The sequence below is a fragment of the Vidua chalybeata genome, chromosome 7, assembly GCF_026979565.1.
Source record: "Vidua chalybeata isolate OUT-0048 chromosome 7, bVidCha1 merged haplotype, whole genome shotgun sequence".
Lineage (NCBI taxonomy): Eukaryota > Metazoa > Chordata > Aves > Passeriformes > Viduidae > Vidua > Vidua chalybeata.
The window spans coordinates 11,598,284-11,623,206 of NC_071536.1; the positions used below are offsets into that span (position 1 = coordinate 11,598,284).

A 24,923-nucleotide genomic window follows, 5' to 3' on the forward strand; every position below is an offset into this window, starting at 1 on the left:
GTGTAAATTAAACTTGCTCTGATACAGAAGCATTTCCTTCACATGGCAGTTCCCTGCCATCGGGAAATCCAGACCCGTCTGCTGCAAACGAGACTGCCACAGCTGACCCCCCCCAGTCTCGCCTGTGGAAAACACACACGCTCCGAGTCAACAGTTGGAGGGAAAGGAAGAAAAACCCAAATGCAGCAGACTTGCTAGAAGAGATTTCCATGGAGGTTTCCTCCCCAAATAAGCAGATGGTTTCCAGTTAGTCAGGGTCAGGGACTGCCCATGTGGTTTCCTGCCTGCTTGCCTTTGTAGCTTATCTGGGCCTCATCAAGATACACAGTCCGAAAAAATTAGAATGGCTAAGTACAGGAATTAGGGAAACTACATACAAATGAGCTCTGGTCTACACTTGTGCAGAGGAGCAAGGGAATCTGTGCCCGCGGGTGGGATGGAGGCAGCGGTGCTGACCCCTCTGCCGGGGCAGCCATGCTGGGCTGCAGCACCGCACATCTGCAGGGGCCGGGTCAGGTCTTGTTAATGCCGCGGTGCCTCTCCAGGCACCAAAGCCGTGCCTGACTCCATCCAAAACACCCTCGGCAACAGCCCAGCTGCTTTGAAAGTACCCCTGACGTCAGTTTACAACCCTGCCTGCTTTAACCGTGGTGCCGCTGCCCGGCGGCAGCCCAGCTCCATGGTGTATTCCCAGCCCCGCTCCATGGTGCACTCCCAGCCCCGCTGGCAGCCCAGCGCACGGCTACGAGATTTGCACAGCTCCGGGCACACACTGGCTCTCATAATGCTGTGCATGGGAGCAAAGCAAAACTCCACCAGGAATGTATGCACAAGCTGCCATATGGAAAGGGCATTCTCAAATTAAACCCTGAAACCCAGATGAGATCTGAGCGAAGGACAGTTTCACTTAAAGGAAACGTCTGAGGTCAACCAGCAATTAACTGAAAGGTTCTGATTGAATACGCTATTGACTGCGCTCACATCAGACAGCTTCCTGTTTATTATACCTTATGGGCTGTCTAGGTGCCAAGACATTAAGCTGTCAATAATCTATTAATACTAAACAGCTCCTCCCTCCTTACTCCCCCCTTGCAAATCCTCTTAGGCTAAGAAACTGCACTAAAAAGATGGAAATTTTTGAAGTGAGATGGAAATTAGCTTTTTAGGGTATTTCTTTGCTTGGTTCCAGCTGAAAGTACAGCAACATTCATAAACAATATAACACGCAGTCTATAACTACATGGAAAAAATTGTGTTAAAAAAAATCAGCCATGATTGAGACCATATCCTGAAATCTGGCTTTCTTTTCCAAGCCATCTTTAAACAGTCTAAGTTAAATTTAATTAACAATTTACAACAAGGAGAGAGAAGTTATTTAAAGACAGGCCTACAGGTCCTTAACATTCAGTGTCTGGGAAACAGTTGTATATATAAAAAAAGTTTTAATGAATTTAATAGAGAAAAGCACTTTAATTAAATGCTGTCAAAGAGGATTGTATTAATGACTGCACACAAAGGAATTTAAAGCAAGCCAAGTATATTTAGCAAATAGGAAGTAGGCTTTCAGAGGCTGCAAGTATTTATGTTTCTGCCATTGCAATGCATCTAGGAGATCGTGTTGCCAATTGAAAGCAGTTATGTTATTAGATATGATTTTATTTATTATGGATTATTAAAATTTCAAATGCTGCAGGGAATACATTTATTTCACTTCTCAAATGAAAGACAAAGATATTTCCCCCTTGTTCAGTAAGAGGAAAAATAGGAGAGGAAATAAATAATAAATAATAATAATAACTTAGCACTTAACTAGTAAAGTGCTGTCCAGACAAATCTTTTTATGGGGTTTGTTGAGTCTTGAAATTTTAGTGCGTCTCTTTCTTTCTGCTACAACTGGATGGATTCACAGTTGCTACCAGAGCTTCCCTCAACACAGCAAAGAAGGGGGAGACAGTTCTTCCTTCTTGTGGCTACAAGGGACTTCTGTGATACCCTGCATGGTTCAACTCTAAGAACTACCAAAACCCCAACAAAAGAAAATCCTGGCTGCGAAGCTTTTGCAAGCAAGACTGAGAAGACCAAGGTTTTCCAGACCTAACCATGAGACTTAGCCACATATTACTCATAAAAACCCAGAACAATTATGGCTCTGCATTAAGACTTCGTACACACTGCGCTCATCTTCCTCAACATCCACGTAGTAGAATTTGTAGCAGGAAGGAAGGGGCTCTTCACAACTCTCTGTGCCCATGTGCCTTGGATTCAAGTGTGGCACATCAAATGGGCATGGCCAAATAATCTGAGGAAAAAGAGGCTAGAAAATTCAAGGGTGTCAACATTATTTTGGACTACAATGGCACAATAGTGTAAAACTAAATTTAGCCTCAACTGGAAACAGAAGAATGTTTTTAACATAAATTTAATGAGACGGCTGGGTAATATCCAGGATGTGTTCTGTGATTTACCACATCCTTTTTGCCAAATATAATGGTAAAAGGTTCATAATAATTTTAGATTATTCAAACTTCCAAATGATCCACGAGATGCACCTTATACATGCTTGTATTCCTTTGTTCCTGAACACCAAATCCTTTTCAAGTTAGGCACCACAATGGGAGTTAGTCCTAAATTACTGTTTTTTAAATGTACTTATTTGTAATTAAGATTTTCATCTTCTCATTTGCAACATGAAGTTGCAAATAGAAGTGAGTAGAACTGGGAGAGAAGTCATTGGAAAGGAGGCACAAGGGGATACCAACTTCCTTTCTCCTTTCACAATGTGAGTAGCATCATAAATGGCGAAGTTTAATTTTCTAAATACATTATCTGATTTTTGTGTAAGACTTTAATAAAAATCATGTGTGATGTGTGTTGAGAATGTAGCCTTTGTTGTTCCACAGCTAGGGATCTTGCAAACAGCTTCACTTTGTCTGTGCCAAGATATTTTGGAATATTCTTTGAAACACTGTAAGCATAGATGACTGTGAGAAAAAATATGTGCTACTGTACTTCTGGATACTTCATGCGTGAGAATAGTGCATGTACACAAAAACACTTCTCCTTTCAATCTGCAATTCCTATAAAAGTCTATACAAACGTGGAACAACATACATCATATACTGACCCTGAAAAAAACCTTATCTCTGCACACATTACAGTGTCTGAGTATTTCCAATCATTCTGAGGACTGGAAAAAAAAAAAAAAAAAAAAAAACCACACAAAAAAAAAAAAAAAAAAAAACCAAAAAAAACCAAACAAACAAACAAACAAAAAAACCCCAAAAACAACAACAACAAAAAAAAACAACAACAACAACAAAAAAAAACAACACACCAAAGAATTTCCAAAAAAAGACTGGCGCTGGGCAAGGAGACTGACCATCTATGTCCTGCTCTGTCACAGCATAACTCCCAGCACTGCCCACAAGCTGCATCATTTCCCTGGAGGATGCTGTGCCACACAGAAGGAAAAATAGCTCCTTGGTCTTTGAGGGTCAAGCAACGCAAAGTGCTCTGGTAACACTATTCTCAATGGTTCCCCTCCCCATATAATTTTTATAATTGCCTATCTGCAGAAAAAGACCAGCTGCAATGATCCAGGGTCTAACTTTATCCTAAGATTTCTGTAGAGAGCCTGAGAATAAAATGTTGCATATAGCCAATAGCCTGTAAACATTTACACATCTCTGAAGCCTGATACTATAATTTATGAACAAGTGTGGGGGACATAGAGTAATTAGGGAGCATTAAAATTAAATTAAAAAGAGCAATATTTTTAACTACAAAAATTTTCAAATGTAAATGGAACAGAGGCTCATCTAGTGCCAGTTCAGCCTTCAAGGTTTGCCTGCTGGCAAGCTTCAAAGGTTATGTGAATTTAAAGAGACTTATTTAGTGATCTTGCTTTATTTGTTTGCTCATCCTCAACCTACTACAGCTCCTTACAACACTTGCAGCTTAGCATTTACAACGGGGCCAGGACTGTAAGAAATGAGGACTAAATCTGGTCAAATTGTGTGTGAAAGGCAAAAGGGTGAGACAACAGGGGCCACAGAGCTACAGTGATGTCATTTGCTAAAACTTGTCAGAGCAACACCAACACAAACCACCACCCTGCTGCTCGCTGCCAAGTCCTCAGCGGCGCTAAATCTGCACGTTCAGATTACAAGGGAAGCTTCTGCCTGGAGCATTTTGCCATGAGAGCCAGGGCAGCCCAAGCAGAGCTGCTCTGGAGCAGCCTCACAGAAGATGTATTCTCAGAGCCATCTTTATTTTAAGACGCTGCTGAAGAAAAGCACTAGTCATATTTTCAGGGCTCCTTCACGTAAGAGTCCCACCTCATTCCTGCCCTGTCCTCAGCTGATCCTGTCTGTGAACAGGTGTCAACTGAAGTGGCCTCATGGTTTCAGGTTCTGTACAAATATGAAAAGGATGTACCATTCTGACAAGACTAAACTTGCCACCACAGGAAAACTTGAAACTCTGCAGTTTACTTGATCTCCCATTTCTAGGGTTAAATGGAACAGTACTAAACATAAACTGATTTCAGAACAGAGGCAGTTTGGCTTTAATTGCAAGTACACTCCCAGCTATCATTCAAGGGGAATAAAAGGCCTAATGTTAATAAAAATCAGCAGCATTTTCAGCCACATTAGATATCCACACTAAACAGAAACAGCTGAGATGGTGCAGTAGGCAGGTTTGGCTGTAGCAGTCACAGCTCAGCGCTGTTCCCTGCAATTGTGGCAACTATCAATCACAAGATCATCTACTGGATACTTCAGAGTCAAATATAAGGGGGCTGTTGTTTGGTTTGCACCTCTTGTTGCCTTTGTCAAACTTGTGCAAGGCTCCTGAACTACTGTGATCCATCAGAAAAATGGTGTGCATCAAGAGGATGGAGAACCAGAGCATGCAGGCACAGCTGGTGTTTCAAAATGCACCATCTCTGGCCATAGGGCATAGGTAGCTTGAGAAATCAGCTCAGAAGTGGAAGATGGCCTGAGATTTTTTTTTTGCATGTACCACATGCTTTGAAGACAGTTCCTTTACCCCGACCCAAAAGCAGTCACACACAGAGTAGAGATAAATGCAGTGTGAGTGGCATTTGCAATAAATATTGCTTTCAGCTTTAACACTGCATAGAAATAGAAGTTACATAGTTTGAGACTTTTTTCAGTGTTTTTTAATAGTTTTGACTGAAAAGAGATACTGAAATTGACTGTTTCTAATTCTGATAAGAGAAAGAATAAAACTCTAGGTAACTAACAACTAAAAAAGATAGACACTCTCCACTCACAAAATTCACAGACCTCATTCTGACACACATTTCCCTCTGTAGTTCTAAATGTAAGAAAAAAAAAATAATCCAAGTGCAACCCTCCCAAACCAAAGCTCTGAGCATTTTGAGTGTAATGAATAACCTACAATACAAGTTTCTCTTGAAGTCCATCTGGGTTTGCTGAGTACAAGTTGTGTCACCAGTCTTGACCACTCCTGTCTGAGCAGACATCACATCCAGCCATGGATTAAAGAACTGGGGAGTCAAAAAGCAGTGGGTATCAATCTATGGTCTGTCTTTTGGGTGCAGAGAAATGATCAAAAAGCCCAACTATCACGGTGCAGCTATTAAGAATGAATCACAGGGCACAGCATCCCCGCAAAAAATGTGTATCAAAACAGTTAAGGACCAGACTCAGAGAGCTAGCACAGTTTGGGAAAGTAATTTTTGTCCAAGTCTCACAGACAACTCAGTCCTAATTTCCAGTATGCAAAATCCCCTGGTGTAACTCACACAAACACAGCAAAACCTCACTGTGCACATCATCCTATGGATCATTAACTACACCATGTTCCCCTATGAAATAACACAGCTTTGCTTCACTTATCATGGAAGATTTCCTAAGTATTATTAATTAATATTATCTTTTAAGAAATTTCAAGTCTCACTGGTTTTTCCATCTGTGTGCTATGCATTATGTGACCCATGAACTCCAAGACATTATTTAGAATCAGATATTTCATTAGGATGCACTACTGTGGTGTTCAGCCCGCTCTTTATTACTTCTAGAAAGAGAATAGGAAATTAGTTTCATTGGACTGCCATCGCCACTTGCCTTGATCCATTTTTACAAGGGCTCCATGTTCTGCTCTTTTGTATTTCATTGTCATTTCTAAAATACTCGTTCCATTCTATCCCTCACAAAATTATAAAATCAGTATTTAATTTACTTCTCTGCTATGTTATTTTCTGCATATTTAAAGAGAGGTTACAATGTTTGCAGTGAACACACAATACAGAAGAGCTTTCCTAGAGCTTTTTACTATGCCTTGTTTTATTTACTAATGTTCCTCCATGATTTATGATCTGAACAATTATATATTGCCAGATTTGTCTAAATCAAAGCTTCTGAGAAATAAAAGGGTGGAGGGATGTCATTTTTAAAGAGTGACAAAAAGTAACGGTGTATCAGAAAGCAATATTTGATTGCTCTTAAATACGTATGTATCTACTAGCTTCAGATCTACTTGTCAACTTAAGAGAAAATGAGAGGCAAGGTTCCCACATTCTCTGAATAGAAGTACTTTGCTGCAGTAGTGGCTCATTACTCCAGAGAACCGTCTTACCCACCCGGACACTCCAGAGACAACAGCCTGATTCATGGCCTTCCCGATGGAGTCAGGTTTCTCTGCCCCAGCAATTAACAATGAATTAGCACTATATTAAAGTGCCAGGCAAGATAGTTACTCTCTGGAGTGGTCACCTTGGACACAGCAGACAAATAGTGGGAGAAGGGAGAGATATTAGATTTACTGTGTCCCAGCATGTCTGTAACAAACACGGAATTCCTGGCTGGCAATGGGAAGCAGCTGTAAGCACTTGTCAGCATTAACACTCCAGAAAGGTCCAATGCCAGCAAACAGCCAGGGAATGGTGGGATTTAGCAAGGGATGGAAAGTAAGACAGGGAAGGAAGGCTCACCTCTGCAGAGCAGAGGAGCTAAACACAGAAGTAGGGGGACTGCTTGCTGCAAAGGGACTACTTTGCACACCACTAAGGGCCAGGCCAGCCAGATCAAAGGGCCAGCCAGGATCCCACTTCTGCTGGTAGTGGTGGAAGAGGATGAGAACACAGCAAAAATGTAATAATGCTTTCCAGGATACCCTCCCACCCCCTAGGAACCTGTGGCTCAGGCACTCTGTAATTCAGAGGTGATGTCCTTATGGTACCTCAGCTAGCAACAATCTCACTGCTCTTCTTCCTACCAGCACTTTGCTGTTACACCACACTGCATGGAATGGAGGGAGAGCCTCTTAATGGACACCTCAATTTCCTTAAAAACCAAAAGAGAGGCTGTGGCAAGCTCAGCCTGCATGCACAGCAACATGTAGGTGTAGCATGGATGCCCCAAAACCAGCATGTGATGGAAAATCCACACTCTGACATGTCCATATGGTCACACCCAGTGCTGTCAGAGAACACAGCCATGTCACAGAGCTCCACAGGGCTCACATTTTATGACTCTTCAGCACAATAACAAACAAATTAAGTATACAGGGAGGAATTTTTAAAACACTCAGCTTCCACTATAGATATTATTCATTTCAGAAACAGTAAAATAATTGATTAAATGGATTAATATATGGCTGATGGGAAAAATCTCATGGAAGAGAGAAAAATAAACGTATTTGGTTTTTAAAACCTTGAACCTAAAGCTAAACAGTGAGGTGCAGGCTAGTAATACCAAACCAGTGACAGCAAGAATCTCTCACAAAGGAAACAACAATTTCTTAAAACATGAAGAACCAGCCTCTGTCCAGCTGATCTCCTAAAGCACAACTGCCCCACTGAGCACACCCTGCCTTTTAGAAGACAGAAACCATACCCGGCCTTGGGATACTTCCCTCACTTGAAGTGTCCCCAATCCTGTAAGCAGCAAGTGAACTAGACAGAACACATCATATCACAATGATATCTTTGCCATTTCCAAGAAGCCATACTGAGGAAAAGGCTGCAATATAGCCACATCTTCTGCCTGGTCATGCCTCTTGTGATGATAGCTAGGATATTCTTCCAAGTCTGACAGGGGAATGTCCCCAGCCCAGACAGGGTTAAGTCATGGTGGCTGGGAAGTCTGGCAGCAGTGTGGGACAGCCTGTTTTCAGGCTCTCCCAGTGTCTCAGCTGAAGGAGCAGGAGACTCAATCATCAGAGAGAAGTTACCATACACATATCTAAGCCATCACAGCAAAGAGAAAGATGGGCTGGGCAAAGAGAGGGAACAGAGGTAAGATCCTGCCTGCTTCTATGTTACAGGTCTGCACCTGCTGTTATTCACAGCACTGCTGCTTGTATCTTCTTCAAAAGGCTGTCATTTTGCTATCAAGGCTGCAGGTAAGGGCATGACTTACAGCACACTTCTCACCAGCAAACCTGCAAAGCAAAGTAGGTCGGTGACTGCAGCTCTTGGATGTTTTCACCCCCTGCTAAAATGCAGCCAGGCACTGTGGCAGACATTCTGCACCCGCCACTGCTTTGAGAAGGAAATGAGAGTTGCTTTCCCACTTGACACTACAGGGGGAATTTCAGATAGGCAGAATGTAATTACTTGGCCTGGAGTTCAGCCAGGAGCAGGGCCCAAGACCCCTATCCTTATGTAAAGTGTCACAAAATCTCCAATGACCGCAAGTTTGAGGACCTCAGCTTTACATCTCTGGCTGCTGTCATTGGTTCTTCATGGCTAATTACCTAATAGTGACCCTTGCAGCAAAGCTAAAAAACAAACCTTGCTTCTCGAAACAATTCAAGTCCCAGAGACTGAAAACTATGCAAAAATTACTTAGTATTGGATATCTTTTGACAATAAGGGAGCAGGTGGACAGCAGACCTCCTGTGCCTCGCACTGGTAGCATGTCAGTCAGAAGCCTACTGGGGTTTTTGGATGGGCAAGCATAGCTTTAAAATGCAGCACCCCCAAAACACAAGCCTACTGTATCAACTGCATACCAGTCTCCAGAGTTTTGTTGTATGAAGTTGCCAGCTGGTTCCATTTATTTTTCTTCATTTTTCATATTTTGACTGTAATAAATAATTAATCCATGGCTTTGTAACTTGCTGACAAATACAAATGCACAGCATTCCAACACAGTGTAACATGTCACTCACAAGAGCCGACCTGCATGATGCAGAAAAGTGATGTGCAGAAGGCTTTGGAAAGTAGGCTAATCATTAAGGTCACTCACAAGATCCCAGGGAAACTTTTTCTGTCTCTTAGAAGATATTCCCACTTGCTGTGGGCATCAGAACTGGGTTAACATGTTCAAGTCTACAGAGGTCTAGTTGTCTTCCCACATGTTTACCTTGGCCCTTTCTTTACCTGTTTGTAGCTTCTTGCTTCCAAGATCCCATAAACTTTTTGGAATGTGGAAGACAAAACTTGCTAAATTAATTACTTAGAATGCTTCCCTTTCTTTACAGCCCTGAGAACCTGAACCCAGGGAAAGAAGTTTGTTTTTTTTTTTCTTTTAGGCAAAGACCTAAAGGAAAGCAAGGAGCAAGAAGTTAGCAGAAGAGACAAAAGGGACTGAAGTAGGCAATAATTAATCTGAGTGAGACCTGCATGTTTCAGATAGGCAGGACAAGACAGAGAAACTTCCGCCTTTGGAAAAAAGGGGTCGAGATAGCTGGCAGCAGTGGTAGCAGCATAAGAGCAGCAACAAAGAATAGAGGCTGAATGCCAAGGTTCACAGCAAGAGTAGCAATGCAGTGCAATCCACCATCAAACAATGGGGAGAGTGAAGGTGGGAGGAGGAACTGCAAGATCATCAGAGAAATGCACACTACAAACAACCCCCAGAGTGGTCACATAATCTGGCAGCAAGTGAATGGTACTGAGTGCCAGGGGCTGAATTGGAGGGCTGAAGGGAAGAAGGGCTGCTGTGGAAGGTATTGTCTTAGCTTTTTAGATTGAAGAAATGTCTCCTGAGCCTCTCTTGACCATCTGTAGACGTTTGAGTTTGTGATGAGCATTACTAGTTATTAGGAATACACATTAAGCTGATTTTCTCTTCTGACTGAAGCTGGAATTGCAAAGAAAAGAGTCTGTATTTTCACTTAGTTTTCCGTACACATATTTGTGTTTTTTTTCTCATTCTACTAATACCTGAGACAAGAGTTGAACAAGGGTGTACAACCAAAAATTCATACTAGTCAGAAACTTATAGAGGAGCAAAACGATCCCAATGAGGCTGTGAAATGAAGGGCCATTCCTCACAAAATGCTCAGCATGGTCATTTCAGAAGTACTTTTAAGTTTCAGTCACTACATAAAAAGCCCATCTCCATGTTACATTCTTGAAACCCGGTGTGTTACCCCAGTCCTGCTCTGACCTGCACAGGCTCGGGCGTGAGCTGGACCACGTGCTGCATACGCTCGCTGTGGTGATGTCTGGACTCTTCCTCATAGATCACATCCCTCTCGTGCTGGGGAAGGTTCAGGAAGCGGCGAATGGTGCAGAGGTTCTCCCAAAGGGTGCGGTTTTCTGGGCTTGGGTTTTCTTTCCAGCGCAGCAGTTCACACAGCCAGCCCTGCAATGGTAGAGTCAGCACAGTCAATTCACCAAGCACCAAGGAACCAGATGTGAGCAGAAGGTCAGCTAGACTTAAAGATCTGTGCTGGAAGTTTTGCTGGTCTCATCTCACACATAAACCCCCACCACCCCAAGCTGCCATTTGGTCTCGACAAATCCGTGATATATTCTATTTCCTGCAAGTTGGAAAAACTGAAACAAGCAGCAGTGCTTAGCAGAACCAGTGTCTTGTCCTCATCATATTCACACCATGTTCAAAAGGCTCAGATATAAATATTTTTCCTACAGAAAAGCAAAGATGAAACAGAGATGCATCTTCACTTCCACTTCGGAGCCCCTTCATTGCTTCATCCAAGCAAGAGAAAAGGAGACATAAATCCTGAGACTTGCTAACAATCCTTACTGCAACCTGCAGCCACAGAACCAGAAATTCAACAGTACTCCAAACATCTAGTAGAATATATTATCAAGACTTCTGATTTGCTGACACTATGTTGCACTGACTCCCCCAGCTCTGAACCCCACTAAATTTTACATCTTTAAATAATAAAATCTAAGAGAAGATGCAGCCTTACATAAAGGGAAACCTTGAGCACTTAGCACAAAAGCAGAAAACAGGGTCATGCAGAAGTTACTAGTGATAGCAAGACACTAGGCAGAGGTAACTCTAAACCCAACTACAGATCATAGTAAGAGCATATTTTATTTGTGCTGTCTTGTTTCAAGGTTAGTTTGAAATGCCTTTAAAAGGTTACTTATATGTAAGGACCTGTAGGACCTCTCCACAGGGACCTCTGAGGTGAAAGCATCAACACTCCAGAAAGAGGAATCGACCCTGAACCCCAAGGGCAAGGAGAGCCCAAGGGCAAGAGCTGTAGGAGTGAGGACAGCCCTGCGTGTGCAGATCGTGACCCTGAGTCCCCAGCAGGTGAGCCAGGGATCGCGGCTGCTGCCGCTCCTGCGCAGCGTGGGGACACAGCCAGCCCCGTCCTGCCTGCCAGCAGCCGGCCCACTTGGGGCTGGGGACAGTGGCTCCCCTCCCGTGCCTGCACAGGAGACGCAATGCAAATGACAGAAGATGAGAAGATAATGCCGAGGATGCTGTCAACGCGCCTTACTGACTCCTGTCAAAATATTTTACCTAGTAGCTTTATAACCCATCATTTTCAAGCTACAGCTCAGCATTCTGACACCATTTTGACAGGCACCTTACAATACCTAAAAGATAGCTTGATCAATGTTAAAAATGTTTGGTACAAGAAGTAACCAAAATTGTGTTTTTCTGAACAGTGACCAGAGCAGGCTGAACAGCCGGATTCATTACCAGCCCAAAGGGGGGCTTTTTGGTATTGCTTTTTTGTGTACCAACTTGTAAGCCATTGACAACTTTCTACCGTGCACTCTAAACCCCGTGTATAATATCATAAGCCGTTGTTTGTATTACTCTCCACTGTGTCTTCTGCCTTCACCCCCCCAAAAAAGGCAAGATTTGATTATCTCCGCTGCATCAGCCAAGACAGCAACACCAGCTGTTCTCATTGTGCAGCCTCTTCCTCACGGCCTACATGTTAATAACCTGATCATTCCATTTTCTCCTTCAACTGCCGGCTGCAGCACAGCGAAGAGACAAAAACCCAGGCCCATCTGCAGCAGCTGTAGGCACTGAACTGTGAAGCCACCAGGGATTTATAAACTAATCTGTAACACAACACTGCCTTGTTTTTACAAGTGAGAGGCCACATTTGTGCAGACCTGATCTTTTCTTGCAATAAACTTGGAGGGCTGGGGGGTAGGGGAGCAAGGATAAAAACAAGATATATAATAATTTACTTAGGGAAAAAAACTCTGAGTTGTATTTTTGAAGTGTTTTGACTGGTATTTGGGCAATCTCTCAGCCAGGTGAAGTCTGCATTTTAATGTGGTTTAGCCACATCCCTTACCCTCAATTGTCCTCCTTCCACTGCTCAGAAATCACTCAAAACTTTGTCTCTTTTAGAGAAAATACAGGAAGAAAATCTCCCAGCTCCACAATGTTTTCTCAGGGGTTCCTCCATACCGAGGAAATAATTTTTGAAATGGAAAATAACCCATCTGTAGAAAAAGTCAACTCCTGTTGTTCCCTGTTTTCAGTGACCTGAGTACATCTCCAACTGAACTCTTTACAAGATGTTTCAAGCAGGTATGTTTAACACCTCCTGGGGGATGCTGCAGCATGAAGACCCATCATGTAGCAGAAAATACAGGATAAGCCCTGCACCTGGTGGAGCTGGAGCCCATTGCTGGGCAGACCTGTGCTCTGGCTCTGGCAGAACCCAGGCCCAGCTCGGCAGGGCCACCTCCCCTTCCCAGGGCTGGACCGGGCAAGCCCGATGGTGACTGCCATGCTTTGATTTATCTGTCCCGTTATAATCAGCGCTCATTACAATCACTTAGAGCAACACTACAGGCCTCATTACGGACTAGGCCCTTGCTGCCATTAGTCTTTAAGAAGGATAGCACTCAATTTGCCTGGCAACATGCGAGGTCCTGACCTTGGAGCTATTAGGGAAAAGATTAGACTGCAGTGTGACCATGTGTGCAGACATGAGCAAACCAAATTAATTTCTGGCAAAGGGAGGCACCAGGCAAGGACCCCACCATCCTGAGGACACCTGAGAACTTCTCCAATCCCCAAAGGAGATAAGCTAATGGCACGTTTAAAGGAGCCTGGTTCTGAAGGTGAAGCACATCCGTGGTATTTAGAGAGATATTAATCCAGTTTCCCCACAAAGTATTTGCTTGGCTGATCAGATTAAGGGATCTAGCCTTCAACAGCACACCCCCACCACAGCAGGCCCCAAGAAATCTGTGATACTTCACAGCCTCAGACATATTGCACCATGTGTACCCAGCTGCTACAATAATTAGCTTATGAATGTATCAGCTGGTTCTGTGATTTTTATAAATAATAACTAACCTACAGAGCAGAAAGATTTCCACGAGCCTAATATTAGCAAGAAATTGCAAGGTGCACCTAACTGAATTGTCATTGTGCTAAATGCCCTGTCTTCTCTCACGTTGTGCGAGACTGGATCTCCCCCAATGCCATTTATAAATATTTATTTTTGCAATGTATTTGTGTCAGCTTTCTTCACAAGAGCCATTATTCGCTCACCCCCACACATACACACACAAACCCACTGCATGCATGTGTACACTTATCTGCATCAAGTCTGTCCTTTCACTACTCTTTTTCTATCCTTCCATCTCTTTATTCAAGCATTCATTCAAGACCCTCTCTATCCATCTATGGGGCTGTTTATTAGGCAATAGCTTTGACTAATATGTGAGAAAACACAGCGTGCTGCAGCTTACTCACACGTTCTTTATGGCTGCAAGTAACCGCCTTCCCCATGCACAGATGAAAAGTCTGCATTGGCTTTTTTTAATTATTTATTTAAATAATCTTAGCACGCCATCCAAGAAAGTTTTGCAGTACCAGGCAAAAAAAAAAAAAAGTGTAAATGTCAAATAAAACAGTGACAGATGACAGTATTCTCTATTGAATAGCACCGTTTCTTCGTGCATGTTCAATGAGAACTCATGAATTATTAATACACAAAATCTCCTTTTACTGTTAAAAATCTCAACTTGGCATTTTTTTGGTTACAATTTTTAAATTTTGTTTTATTTATTTCTTTGGGGTCTGTGTATGTTACACAGAGCTTTCCAGGAGAATTATTTCATTTAAGAAATACTAACATACAAAAACTTTTGGAGCTACAGCCATTCACAGTGAATTTTCATCTATAGCTACATTTATTGGCATGAAGAAGAAAAAGTGAAGGAGACACTATATCTCACCACCTTTTCCCCCACTCATCCACAGCATCTGAGCTCACTGCATTACAAGTAAATATAACTTCTGTGAACATATTCTGACAAATCTAACTAATAACACACCCCTCCCCAGACCTGTAATATGCTGTGTTTCTGGTCCTGCCTCCCCTGCACATCACAGTCTCGCTCCACCACACAAACAGCCCCCTTGGCTGCCAGAGTTACCAGAGAGCTTGATACACACCAGTGTCAATATGGGTGGCAGAATCCAGCCCTTAATGTCAGCTTCTAAGGTTCTCAAATGGGAATGCCTTCCATTAAATATAAGAGGAGGAGAAACAGCACAATTAAAGGATGCTTTTGGCTCTACATTCAGGCACACCCAGTGCTTGTGGTTACAAGGAATTCTGCTCAGAACTTCCTTCATTTCACCCCAAAACTTCTAGAGACATCGAGAATGAAGCCCAATTTAGCTCATTTAAGAGAGCTGCAGAGAAGTGCTGGCCTCTATTTTTGTTGTTCTTATGAGACAAGAGGAGCATTTTCTAAGCATTTTGTTTGATAAAAAAATAATATCATATTAATGTCCTATTTTTAACCTCTCTGTCTTCCAATCAAATACATTTCCACACAGCTACGCAAACAACAGCAAAAATCTGCAGAAAGCCAGCCATTCCCATTATGCTTTTATGCTGTTAAAGAAAGAGCATGCTTAGAACCCAAAGGTGAGGCTTGGCGCCCTCAAACGCCCTCAAGGACAGCGACCTGGTGCAGCAATCCTGAGCCATATCTCTGTCACTTATCCCAGAGCCCTGTTTAGCAGCTTGACCCTTTCTCTTTTGCTGGGCTTACCCTGGAGCAGGGCAGCCAGACGTACCAGACTACATAAAGTCAGTCTGTCCAGCACTCAGTACAGGTGTGCACAAACACACTGACCCCCAGAACTGCTTCCTGCAGATCTGCTGCCCTGCAGCCTGCCAAGGACCAAATTCCTGACCAAGGACAAAGAAGGCACATGGGAAGAGCTCAGGCTCACAGTCTTGCTGGGGTACAGGCCCATGTTTACACTTTGCCAAAAGCCACTGCAGGAGGTGGCAGTCAGGTGTCCACAGTGACTTAGTCACAGGCAGCTGTTCTGCTTCGAGCATGGATAAACCTGCAGCTTAACTGACCTTGCATTTCCCTGCGCTTACATTAAAATTAATAACAACAACAACAATAATAATAATACCATTAGTTGTCTGCACTGACATTTTCTAGGGTCTCCAGTGAAAGCATGAGTAGGCAAATGAAGAGGTTTTTAGTAAGAGTGATTCAGGAATAAATCTCAAAAATAAATGTAAAAGGCCGATTCCTCACCCACATCATCAGTGCAGAAAATGTCAACATATGTGAGAAAAGGAAAAAAAAGCAGCAATGATTGACGCAAGTCTTGAAAGATTAGTAAAGAAATGCACTCTTCAGAGAAGGCTCCCTTCCCACGTGGGATCACAGGAGTCCTCTGGACAAACTTCCTCAGCATCTCTTATCTCTGCTTAGTTTGGGACTCTACAGGGCAAAATGAGCTAGATAATATTCAGCTCTTGTTCCTTAGTCGCCAAACTCTCTTAGCACGAATCCAATAAGTGTCTATTAAAATAAATAAACCCCCTAATGATTCAAGATAACCTAATCAAGAAAGCTGAAATGGATAAAAGACTAACTGTAATGGAGAGTTCTGTCATGGCTTCAATGAATTCTTGATGAGGGCCGGGGGAGGGGGACTGAACCTGAGCAGCTTCACTTGGAGAATTTTGATATAGTTCAAGGTTAATCACTCATCAGTCTGGATTGTCTGAAATGCTTGGTACTCTTCCTCCCCAGAAAATGCAAAGCACTTTCATGAGGGCCAGTTTCTCGCTAGCCTCATAAAGCATGAAATTATATATAAAAAAAGAATGAGATACACGAGCCCTGAAGTACCTTAGATTCATGGGAACACCGAGTCTGCTTAGAGCTCTTGGCCTCAGAGGGAAGGATGCTGTGCACTGAGGATATTTCCAGCATTCCAAGTTCAAACTAGCTTCTCCCCACACTAGAGAGGAAGTGTGGGCTTGTGGTTAGGGCAAGAGGCCCACCATCAGCTCGTGGGTCTGCCAAGGACTTTGTGAGCAAAGTCCCAGCTCCACAACTGTCCCTTATTCATTCAGCTGCTGAGAGGCCAATGCACTGCTGCAGATGCTGTCAAAGAATCACAGAATAGTTTAGCTTGGAAAGGACCTTTAAAGGGCTCTAGCCCATCCCCCCCTGCCCCCCCCCCCGCAATGAGCAGGGACATCCTCAATAGATCAGGTTGGACTCTGAGCAACCTGAATGTTTCAAGGGATGGGGCATTTCCCATTTCTGTGGGCAGCCTGTTCCAGTGTTTCACCACCCTCAATGTAAAAAGTTTCTTCCTTATATATCTACTCTGAATTTATTCTATTTTAGTTTCAAACCATTACCCCTTGCCCTGTCACAACAGGCCTGGCTAAATAAGCCCCATTTAAGTACTGAAAGGCTGCAGTGAAGGCTCCCTGGACCCTTCCATGTCCAGGCTGAACAGCCCAAACTCTCTCTGCCTGACTTCACAGGAGAGGTGCCTCAGCCATTTGATCAATTTTGTGGCTCACTCCAGACTTGACTCAACAAATTGAAGTCCCTCCTGGGCTGGGGACCCCAGAGCTGGATGCAGTGCTCCGGGGGGGGGGGGGGGGTCTCACCAGAGCAGAGGGTCAGAATCACCTTCCTTAACCTGCTGGTCATGCTGCTTTGACTGCAGCCCAGGACAGAGTTGGGCTTTTGGGCTAAGAGTGCACTTCGACAGCTCTAGACCAGCTTTTCACCTACCAGCATCCCCAAGTCTTTCTTGGCAGGGCTGTTCTCAATCCCTTAATCCCTCAGCCTGTGCTGATACTGGGGTTGCCCTAACCCAGGTGCAGGACACCGTACTTGGCCTTGTCAAACCCCAAGAGGTTCATATGGGCCCACTTCTCTTGTCCTGGTGGGGTTACACTCTGATAGACAAGTCTGTGAAAAGAAGCTCTAGTCCAAAGGGACATACCAGAAATTTTAAGTTCAGTCAAGGACAGAAATGTCTTTCTGCATTTCCTCCATATGTGACAAGAATATCGACATATCAGCACAACAGATCCAAAGCATCATGAAGAAGGCACTGAGATAAGGCTGTAAGAAGTGCCCCATATGCACACACTATATACACTCCACATCTTCACCACTAGCTGCTTTATCTAGCTGCTCTTCATCATCACTGGAAGCTAATTAGTTTAAGGCCACAGAAAACACCAATAATAAGCTAAATGGGAGAGAGAAGGCATCCCATCCTATCAAATGAATACAAGGGAATAAAAGTTGGGAAGGACACAGAGGAAGGGATGAAATTAAGGGTTTCTAAAGCTAATCCTTCCTCAAAGTGACACTGCTCATTCCTCTTGTAGTGCCTGTACTTCCTTTTTGGAGGACGGGCAGGAGGTAAGGGCATGGGAAGGTGGCCATGGTGTGGAGTCCCACCTAGCGTGGGATCCTACTGAGGGCAAAAGACCCTCCTTGGCCAGAGAACTGGAAATGAGGAAGGGATCTTGACATGAAAAAGGAAAGTCAGATGAAAGGCAAGGAACTGTCATAGTCATTTTCATCCATAGGCCTGGGTTTTTTTTTCATCACAAGGGCCTCAACTGAAGGGCTTTTCTGCCCCCAAACTCAAATCCTCATCAAGTTTATTGTTTGTTTGCTTACTTTTCAACAGGGTAAAAATATAACACAGAGACTGATCCTTAAGACTGATCCTTAACAGTTTTTCAAATGTTGCTCCAAGGGGTCTCCCTTGCTTTACTGTGGTGCAACTGGAATAAACTCCAGTCTCTTGAAAAGAATTTCAGTTTCAAGGCTATGCTTTTTTTTTTCACTGGACTGGTGAAGGTTCCATTTGCCCTTCCCAGGGCTGATCCCCAGCAACATGCTTCCCCATGTCACCCCAGGCTGATTAAGAGTCTCTTGCCCTGGTAGAACTGTGGGAAGTTTGGTATCCATGTTCATACAAACTCTGCCCTCCCTCAGACTGTCAACAATGTCTCTGGCCAGCAGTGCCCACTATTTATTTTGATAGTCATTGTTTATTACAAACAGAACTAGGTTCCTAAACCCATTTTGCAAAGACTAAGAAAAACCATCTGCTGAGCACAGCACAGCCTCTGACAGGACTCTCACTAGCAGAGGTCAAAGGGGTGATGCTGCTGCACAGCATTAGAGTCACATGGTCATGGGGAAATGGTTTTCCTGAAGTCGTCCTGTAGAGCAGTTGCGGAACTGAATGTAGAAGCTGGTTGTAAAACCAACAATCCAAACACAATCCAAAGTCTCCGCCTGTCCCACTGCCCAGCTCTGCATACACACAGGCCACCCAAAACCACACCAGAAACCTGTCTTCTTGTGAATTAAATATAACCAGGGCAGCCTGAAGTGTAGACTGGAAACAAAACCCCGGTGTTCCAGTCACACAGAAACATTCCCAATGTAATAATATAGGTCTCAGGTTTAGCCACTAAAAGGGCACTAGTAGGCAGTATCCCCAGACAATCCTGCTGTCCACTGGGTACATCCCTTACAGCTGACAACTAAAATAGCAGGGCAGCTTTGGAGGCTGTGTTGTGAGGGCACTGAGCTCTCAGCTCCTGCTGGATTAAAAAATACAAAGGGATGCACAGCACTTCACAAAGGCTAAAAAGATCTAGATATAAGTTGCAAGGAATAAAATGCATATTGAGGTGAATAAGTGACAAATAAGTCAATGTTTAAAATGAATGGCTTGAAATCTTTATGAAGGTGGATTCCCTTAAAGAATTCTCACCATACTACCTTGGTACCTCCATAAGGCCCTGGAACTTGCCTTTATGTTGACTTGTGAGCTCTGTGATTTGCAACCGCGGTTTCTAGAAACTGCCCTTCTCTTCAGTTGCTGAGCCACTGCCATGACTTAAGAATGAAGATGGCTACTTGTTAAATTAGAGGTCAATTAACTCCACCAGTAGATGATGCCATTTGCAATAACTGTTCTCAGTGGGTACCACTCTTCCTGTACAGAGACAGAAGAGGAAACGAGGTCTCCGTTGCCTCTGGATGTTCTCTTGGGTACATGACACACAGCCCTGCGTATAAAATGTCAAAACATCCCTGTCGGAGATTCACTGCCTGCTAAAACTGTGAAGATCTCACAGCACCGTGGATTGCTGTTGACAGAACAGCAGCGCCCAACATAACACATGCCTTGTTAGCAAACTGGAAGCCTCTCAGTAGTCTGGGGTGAGGGAATAATAGAGGAAGCCAATGCAACACAAGCCAGGCCTGTGGAGAATAGCAAGTGAACGAACCTTGGCGGAGAGTCCAAGCAAAGCCTCAGACTAGCTCTTTTTTCCCCCTTTTCAAACTCTCTCTTCTGCAAACATGGGCAGTTTTCAATGAGCGCTTCCTACCATGTAACTCAGCTGCTGAAATCAGCAGCATTTTCACCAGAAATTCCCACAACTGGCACAGCTGGCCTGTGCAAAGCACTGGGAACACCCAACTGCTAGTTTTCAGACAAGCTAGACCTAAGGCTGACCGTGCCACCATGGCTCTCCCCCATGCAGGCAGCTGTGTCCTTGCTTTTTGGCACTCCTCCAGGCCACAGAGCTCCCCAGCCAGCGGCAGGACACCACAGACACACCAAGCCAGGCCAGGGGCAGGCACACAGGTGGGCTCTGAGGCAGGGGGAGGCCCCGTGCCACTGTGGTTCTTGGCTGTGGCTTCCTCTGTCCCTGCCTTCCAGTGCCCCCATAAACCACTTTCATGCTCCAGCAGAGCGCTATGACAACTCAGCATGGCGAATGCTGGGCCATCCCAGGGAGCCAGAACTGTTTTGGCAAGGCTGAGAAACAAAAGAAACATCAGCCTCAGAAACACTTCTTTATTCGCTGCTGCTGAAGAAACAAAACCTTTATGTGCAGTAACTTTGCTTTAAACAATAACATTTGTGGATCCTGTTCTTAACCTTTTACATCTGGTGTTCAAAATCTGCCCTGCTTTTTTTCCACGTGAAAGACTACAGATCTTATTTTTGTTTTGGTGCTGGTGTGCAATGCTGCCAGAGAAGTGCACTCAAGCTGGCACACACCAAAGCTGGTGAGCCACCCAAATTATTGTTGGGTGGTTCAGTCCCTCTCTATTTCAAGAAGCCTCTGGGTATAATGACAGGAAGCTTGCAGGCAATTTTAAGCCAAACCTCAGAGAGGCTGGCATTCGGTCTGTGTTAAAACACTCCTTATTAAAAGCTGCCCAGTCCGGATTCTGGGTGGAACTTTGATATCTGCATGGAGCAAAGAATAAGGGGCACGTTTGCAAAATCAATTGTGCAGTTTTTATATTTACTGCACGTTTACCACATATGTCATTTATTACACAGTGGAAAACCGTTAAATGCACAGTAGTTGTGCCAAGTGGCATTATGCTTTTAACAGCTTTATTCGTTTAACAGCTCCAGTTCTCATTATATTTTGCCATGTGGTACATGAGATTTTTATGCATTTAACAGTTTAAGAGGGTTCCATGGTATTTTCCTTTTATGTATTTCATACTGAGCCTGGGATTTGGTCTGGGGGGTAGAGGGACTGCAACCCCTTTACCCTGACAAGAGAAAGCAAAATGCAAAGAAAATGAATGATTACATTAAGAAGGAAAAATTAACCAGATCTCCTTCTGGCAGGACACAAATACCTGTAAGAAGGACAAGGCTTTCCCGTGTGCTTTGATAGCCTTTGATGCTTTCTTTATGTACCTTTCAACTGCTTATTTTACATCTGCTTTAATGACTATAATGTTGTTTCCCTGCACAGAGGGAAGTGTGTGTTTTGCAGAGTGCATGCACCTAGATACTTCTATCCCACTCTCTCATTGTCACATGCACATTTGTGCATTTTTGTGTGCATATTGATGCCCTCTCCTAGCTGAACTGAATAATTTCATCCAGGATCAGAAGCAGCTCTTTTCACTCAGTAAACAATTCTTTCCAACAATCTCCAATCCACTTGCTGCCCTTCAAAAAATCTGTCTGTCCTCCTTTCCACAAAATCCCTTCTGCTGCATTATATTTTTTTAAAGAGCTGGATGAAATTTTTAAATTAATGGATTCTCTTCAAGAATTTCACCCCGACCTAGGTTTGCTCACATGTATTTTTTACACCCAAGGTAGAAATTAATCCAGCAGAACTCACTGCAGTGCCTTCTCATGCCTTTTTGTAAAAATGATTGGATCCGATGTGAATTATTCACATGGCAATACTGTATGCAGCACATACAACATGCTAAAAAGGAAACACCTGCCTAATATGCTGTTTCCCATTGCCTTCCCTCAGTTAACCACTAGAGAAAGAAATTTCATTACCTGCTGAATGAGTAGGATACCACCATTTTTGAAGTTCCTTGTCCTACTAGCAGAGGTGTAAGTTATATACCGCATGTGGGAAAAGACAGACGTGTTTGTCCAAAAGGGGAGAAAAAGCTTGGCTGTGAACTGACCCTTTCCTCAGCCTCTTTTAAAAGGGAAAAGGAAACCACTTAAGCAGGCAAAAGCCAAACATGACAGGTTCCCCAGAGATGAAAATTATTATTATTGTAGGAACAGATGTAATTTTATTGGTGGGAGGAAGAGATGGATCTAGTCCCAAACCCAGAGCTTGCTTTAAAAACAAAACCCCAGAATGCCCCACAACAATCCCCTATACCACTCACCTGACTTTTATTGGCAGCCACTTTGGCAAACAGAGCTTGAGATACCTTGGCCCTTTTCATCTCCTGTTGGATCTCATCATAAATGGCAGCTGTGATGTTGACGTTGGCGCTGTCCGCCTTAATGGGGAGGTCTGTTGTTGGTGTCGAGGTTTTGGCCTACCAAGAGACCATGAAAATAATAATTAAAAAAGTGCTGCTTTCAGCCCAGCCATCTGTGCAGAAATTATCAAAGGATTTCAGTCAGCTGATGCCAAACTGCATTAGCTACAGAGGGACACTTCCTGTCCATTATTCTAATCAGGTTAATTGTGATTGGAAATAATTGCAGTGCATTCCTATAGGACATGCAAGGCCCTGTCAAGTCTCCCCCTCTCCCTCTCCCAGCATGTTTATTGAGCAGCTCAACAACAGGATAGGTAGCTGGGGCACTGGGCTGCAGGCACACGCTGACACTGGCTTTGCCAGCCAGCTACTGCAGCACCGCCACCAGGCTCTACCTGCTCCCCCTCTCTCTAAAAGGGGCCTACACCTTGGAGGAAGAGCCAATTCTCCCAGAAAAAATGAGTAAATGGGTAGAGGTCTCTAAATAATAAATTATTACTCAATTTAATGCACTCCCTCAAGTCTCCCTCATCCTTTATTAAAACTGTACGTATGTCACTTGAGTATGTATGGTTTCCCAGCCTTATCATCATTATGCTAGCCAGACAGTCACCTAATTTCACCTAGGAAATCAGTGGAAATGAAAAAAAAAAAATCATTTCATAAAGCTGGGCTTTGGCATGCCTTAGATGTGCTGCCCTCATTCTCCTAAACTCATATTGAGATTTTGTGTATTCCACTGCACTCCTTTTAATTGAATGATTTCCCATCAGCTTCTGTGACAAATGAAGGACAATAACGGACGCTGCCAGTGCTTTCCCTGGGCTGAAGTACCCCTGCAAGGCTTCTATCAATAGAGTTCAGAAGACTGCTACAGGATGTCGATTTTAAAGCCCCTTGGACTGCTGGTCCCCAGAATGCACTGGCAGGAGAGGGAGTGAGGGCAGTGTGATGCTCACTGAGTGCTCCCAGCACCAGCTGCTCCTTGGAGACAGATCTCATTTACTTTACTGGGCTCAAAGAGGAGAGATACCAGGGCTGATCATTGCACCCCTCAGACCTTTGAAAGGAAATGTGGGCTACTGATATAAAATCTGTTTTGTCTTGAGATGTAAAGGTCTTAGCAAAGAACACAACCTAAATGGTAAAGCTCACAGCTCCCAACAGACCCAAACCACCCATACACCCCAGTGACACTCATATTTGGCCCAATTATGAACCTTTTCAGATGGATCCCATTTTTGTGTCAGAGTTAAAGTCTGCTAGAGTACATCTAATGTTAATTTTTAACTAGGCAGATATGCTCCAATGTTTATTTGTTATAGGAAGGTTAACTAGGCAAAACCAAACCTTCTGAACTTCTGTTTTGCTGTCCTCCAAATCTTCTTCCTGACATCTCTTCTGTATGGAGGCCACATTAATAATGGAGCCAAATCAGTCAAGACAACACACTAGACTAATCACTCTTCTTAATGACTTCCAGATAAAGCCTTAACCAACCTGTGTCTTCTCCCTGGGCTTGCTCCCTGCCTGTCACAGGCAGGACACATGCAGAAAGGGTGTAAGATTTTCCTAGTCCCTGAGGCCAGCCCCGTGTGCAGGCAGAGGCAGCTGGACAGCAGCTGGGGCAGAGCACAGCCACCATGGCCCAGGAGGCCAGGGCTAAAGCACTGCCATCCAGAGGCCATGAGCTGGGTACAGTGCAACACAGGGACCGACAGGGACACCCCGCTCTGAAATTCAATGTTTACAGATAGATGAGAGTTAGGGCAATTGTGGGAAGTGTAAGAAAACAACAGAGAGTTCATGGAAAGGGAAAGGACTGTCCAAGTCTGTCAGGACTGATTTAATGGATATTTGTTGGGTATAAAGAAGTCTTCCCAGGCATTGGAGCCTTTGGCTAGCACAGCAGCTGAGGTCACCATGGCCTCAAAGGCTGTTATGCATGTCTGAGATCCTGAGAAGAACAAAATTAGCATGTAAAAGAAAGATTTTAAATATAACTCCATCCTGTATGGTTCTCTTACACTTCTAGATCACAGTCACAGGTCAGGAAAAAGCCTGCCCTGCACACCCTGAAAGCTGAACCATTTTTTATTAAATCACCAGAATAGGAAGGGCAAATACCAACCAAAAGTCACTAAAATAAAGTATTTAATGTCAAAAGTCTAGATTCAAAGCTGGTCTTGATATTAAGAAGGAGTCTGCCACTATTGAAACATCTTATTGCCAACACTGGGGGAAAAAATAAAAAGTGTTTGCAACCACAATGCCAGAGCACTACAACCCAGCCCCTTACTGCTAGGGTTCTGTGAGCACACAGCTCCCAACAGCTCAGAACATCTTCCCCACAGCAATTGTACCCCATTTTCTAGATCAGTCTCTCATTCTCACCCTGAGGCAGGTCCAGAGCCTCAGATTACAAAAGGGTGGCTTGGGGCTGGCTCAGAGTCAAGGAGAGCTGAGCTGGGTTACTCTGCATGCCCTTACACCTGCCTGCGTGACAGCCCCAGCACGAGCATTTCCACAGGTATCTGCCATTCCTCTCCTACCCAGCACCCTCAAACCCAAAAGCCTTGCCGCAGGGTATCGGTATCTATGGAAACCGTGTTTC

General features: G+C 43.8%; 1 protein-coding gene across 5 annotated transcripts in view; it reads right to left on the reverse strand.

Moving 5' to 3' along the window:
* SATB2 (SATB homeobox 2) overlaps positions 1-24,923 on the reverse strand; it is a 130,858-nt gene that overhangs the window by 14,453 nt on the left and 91,482 nt on the right. For all 5 annotated transcript variants that reach the window (XM_053947986.1, XM_053947990.1, XM_053947988.1 and 2 more), the window contains 2 exons: positions 22,208-22,363; positions 10,389-10,586 (listed from right to left, as the gene is read on the reverse strand). In XM_053947986.1, the coding sequence (XP_053803961.1) occupies positions 10,389-10,586; positions 22,208-22,363 (354 nt within the window). The remainder of the gene's footprint in view (positions 1-10,388; positions 10,587-22,207; positions 22,364-24,923) is intronic.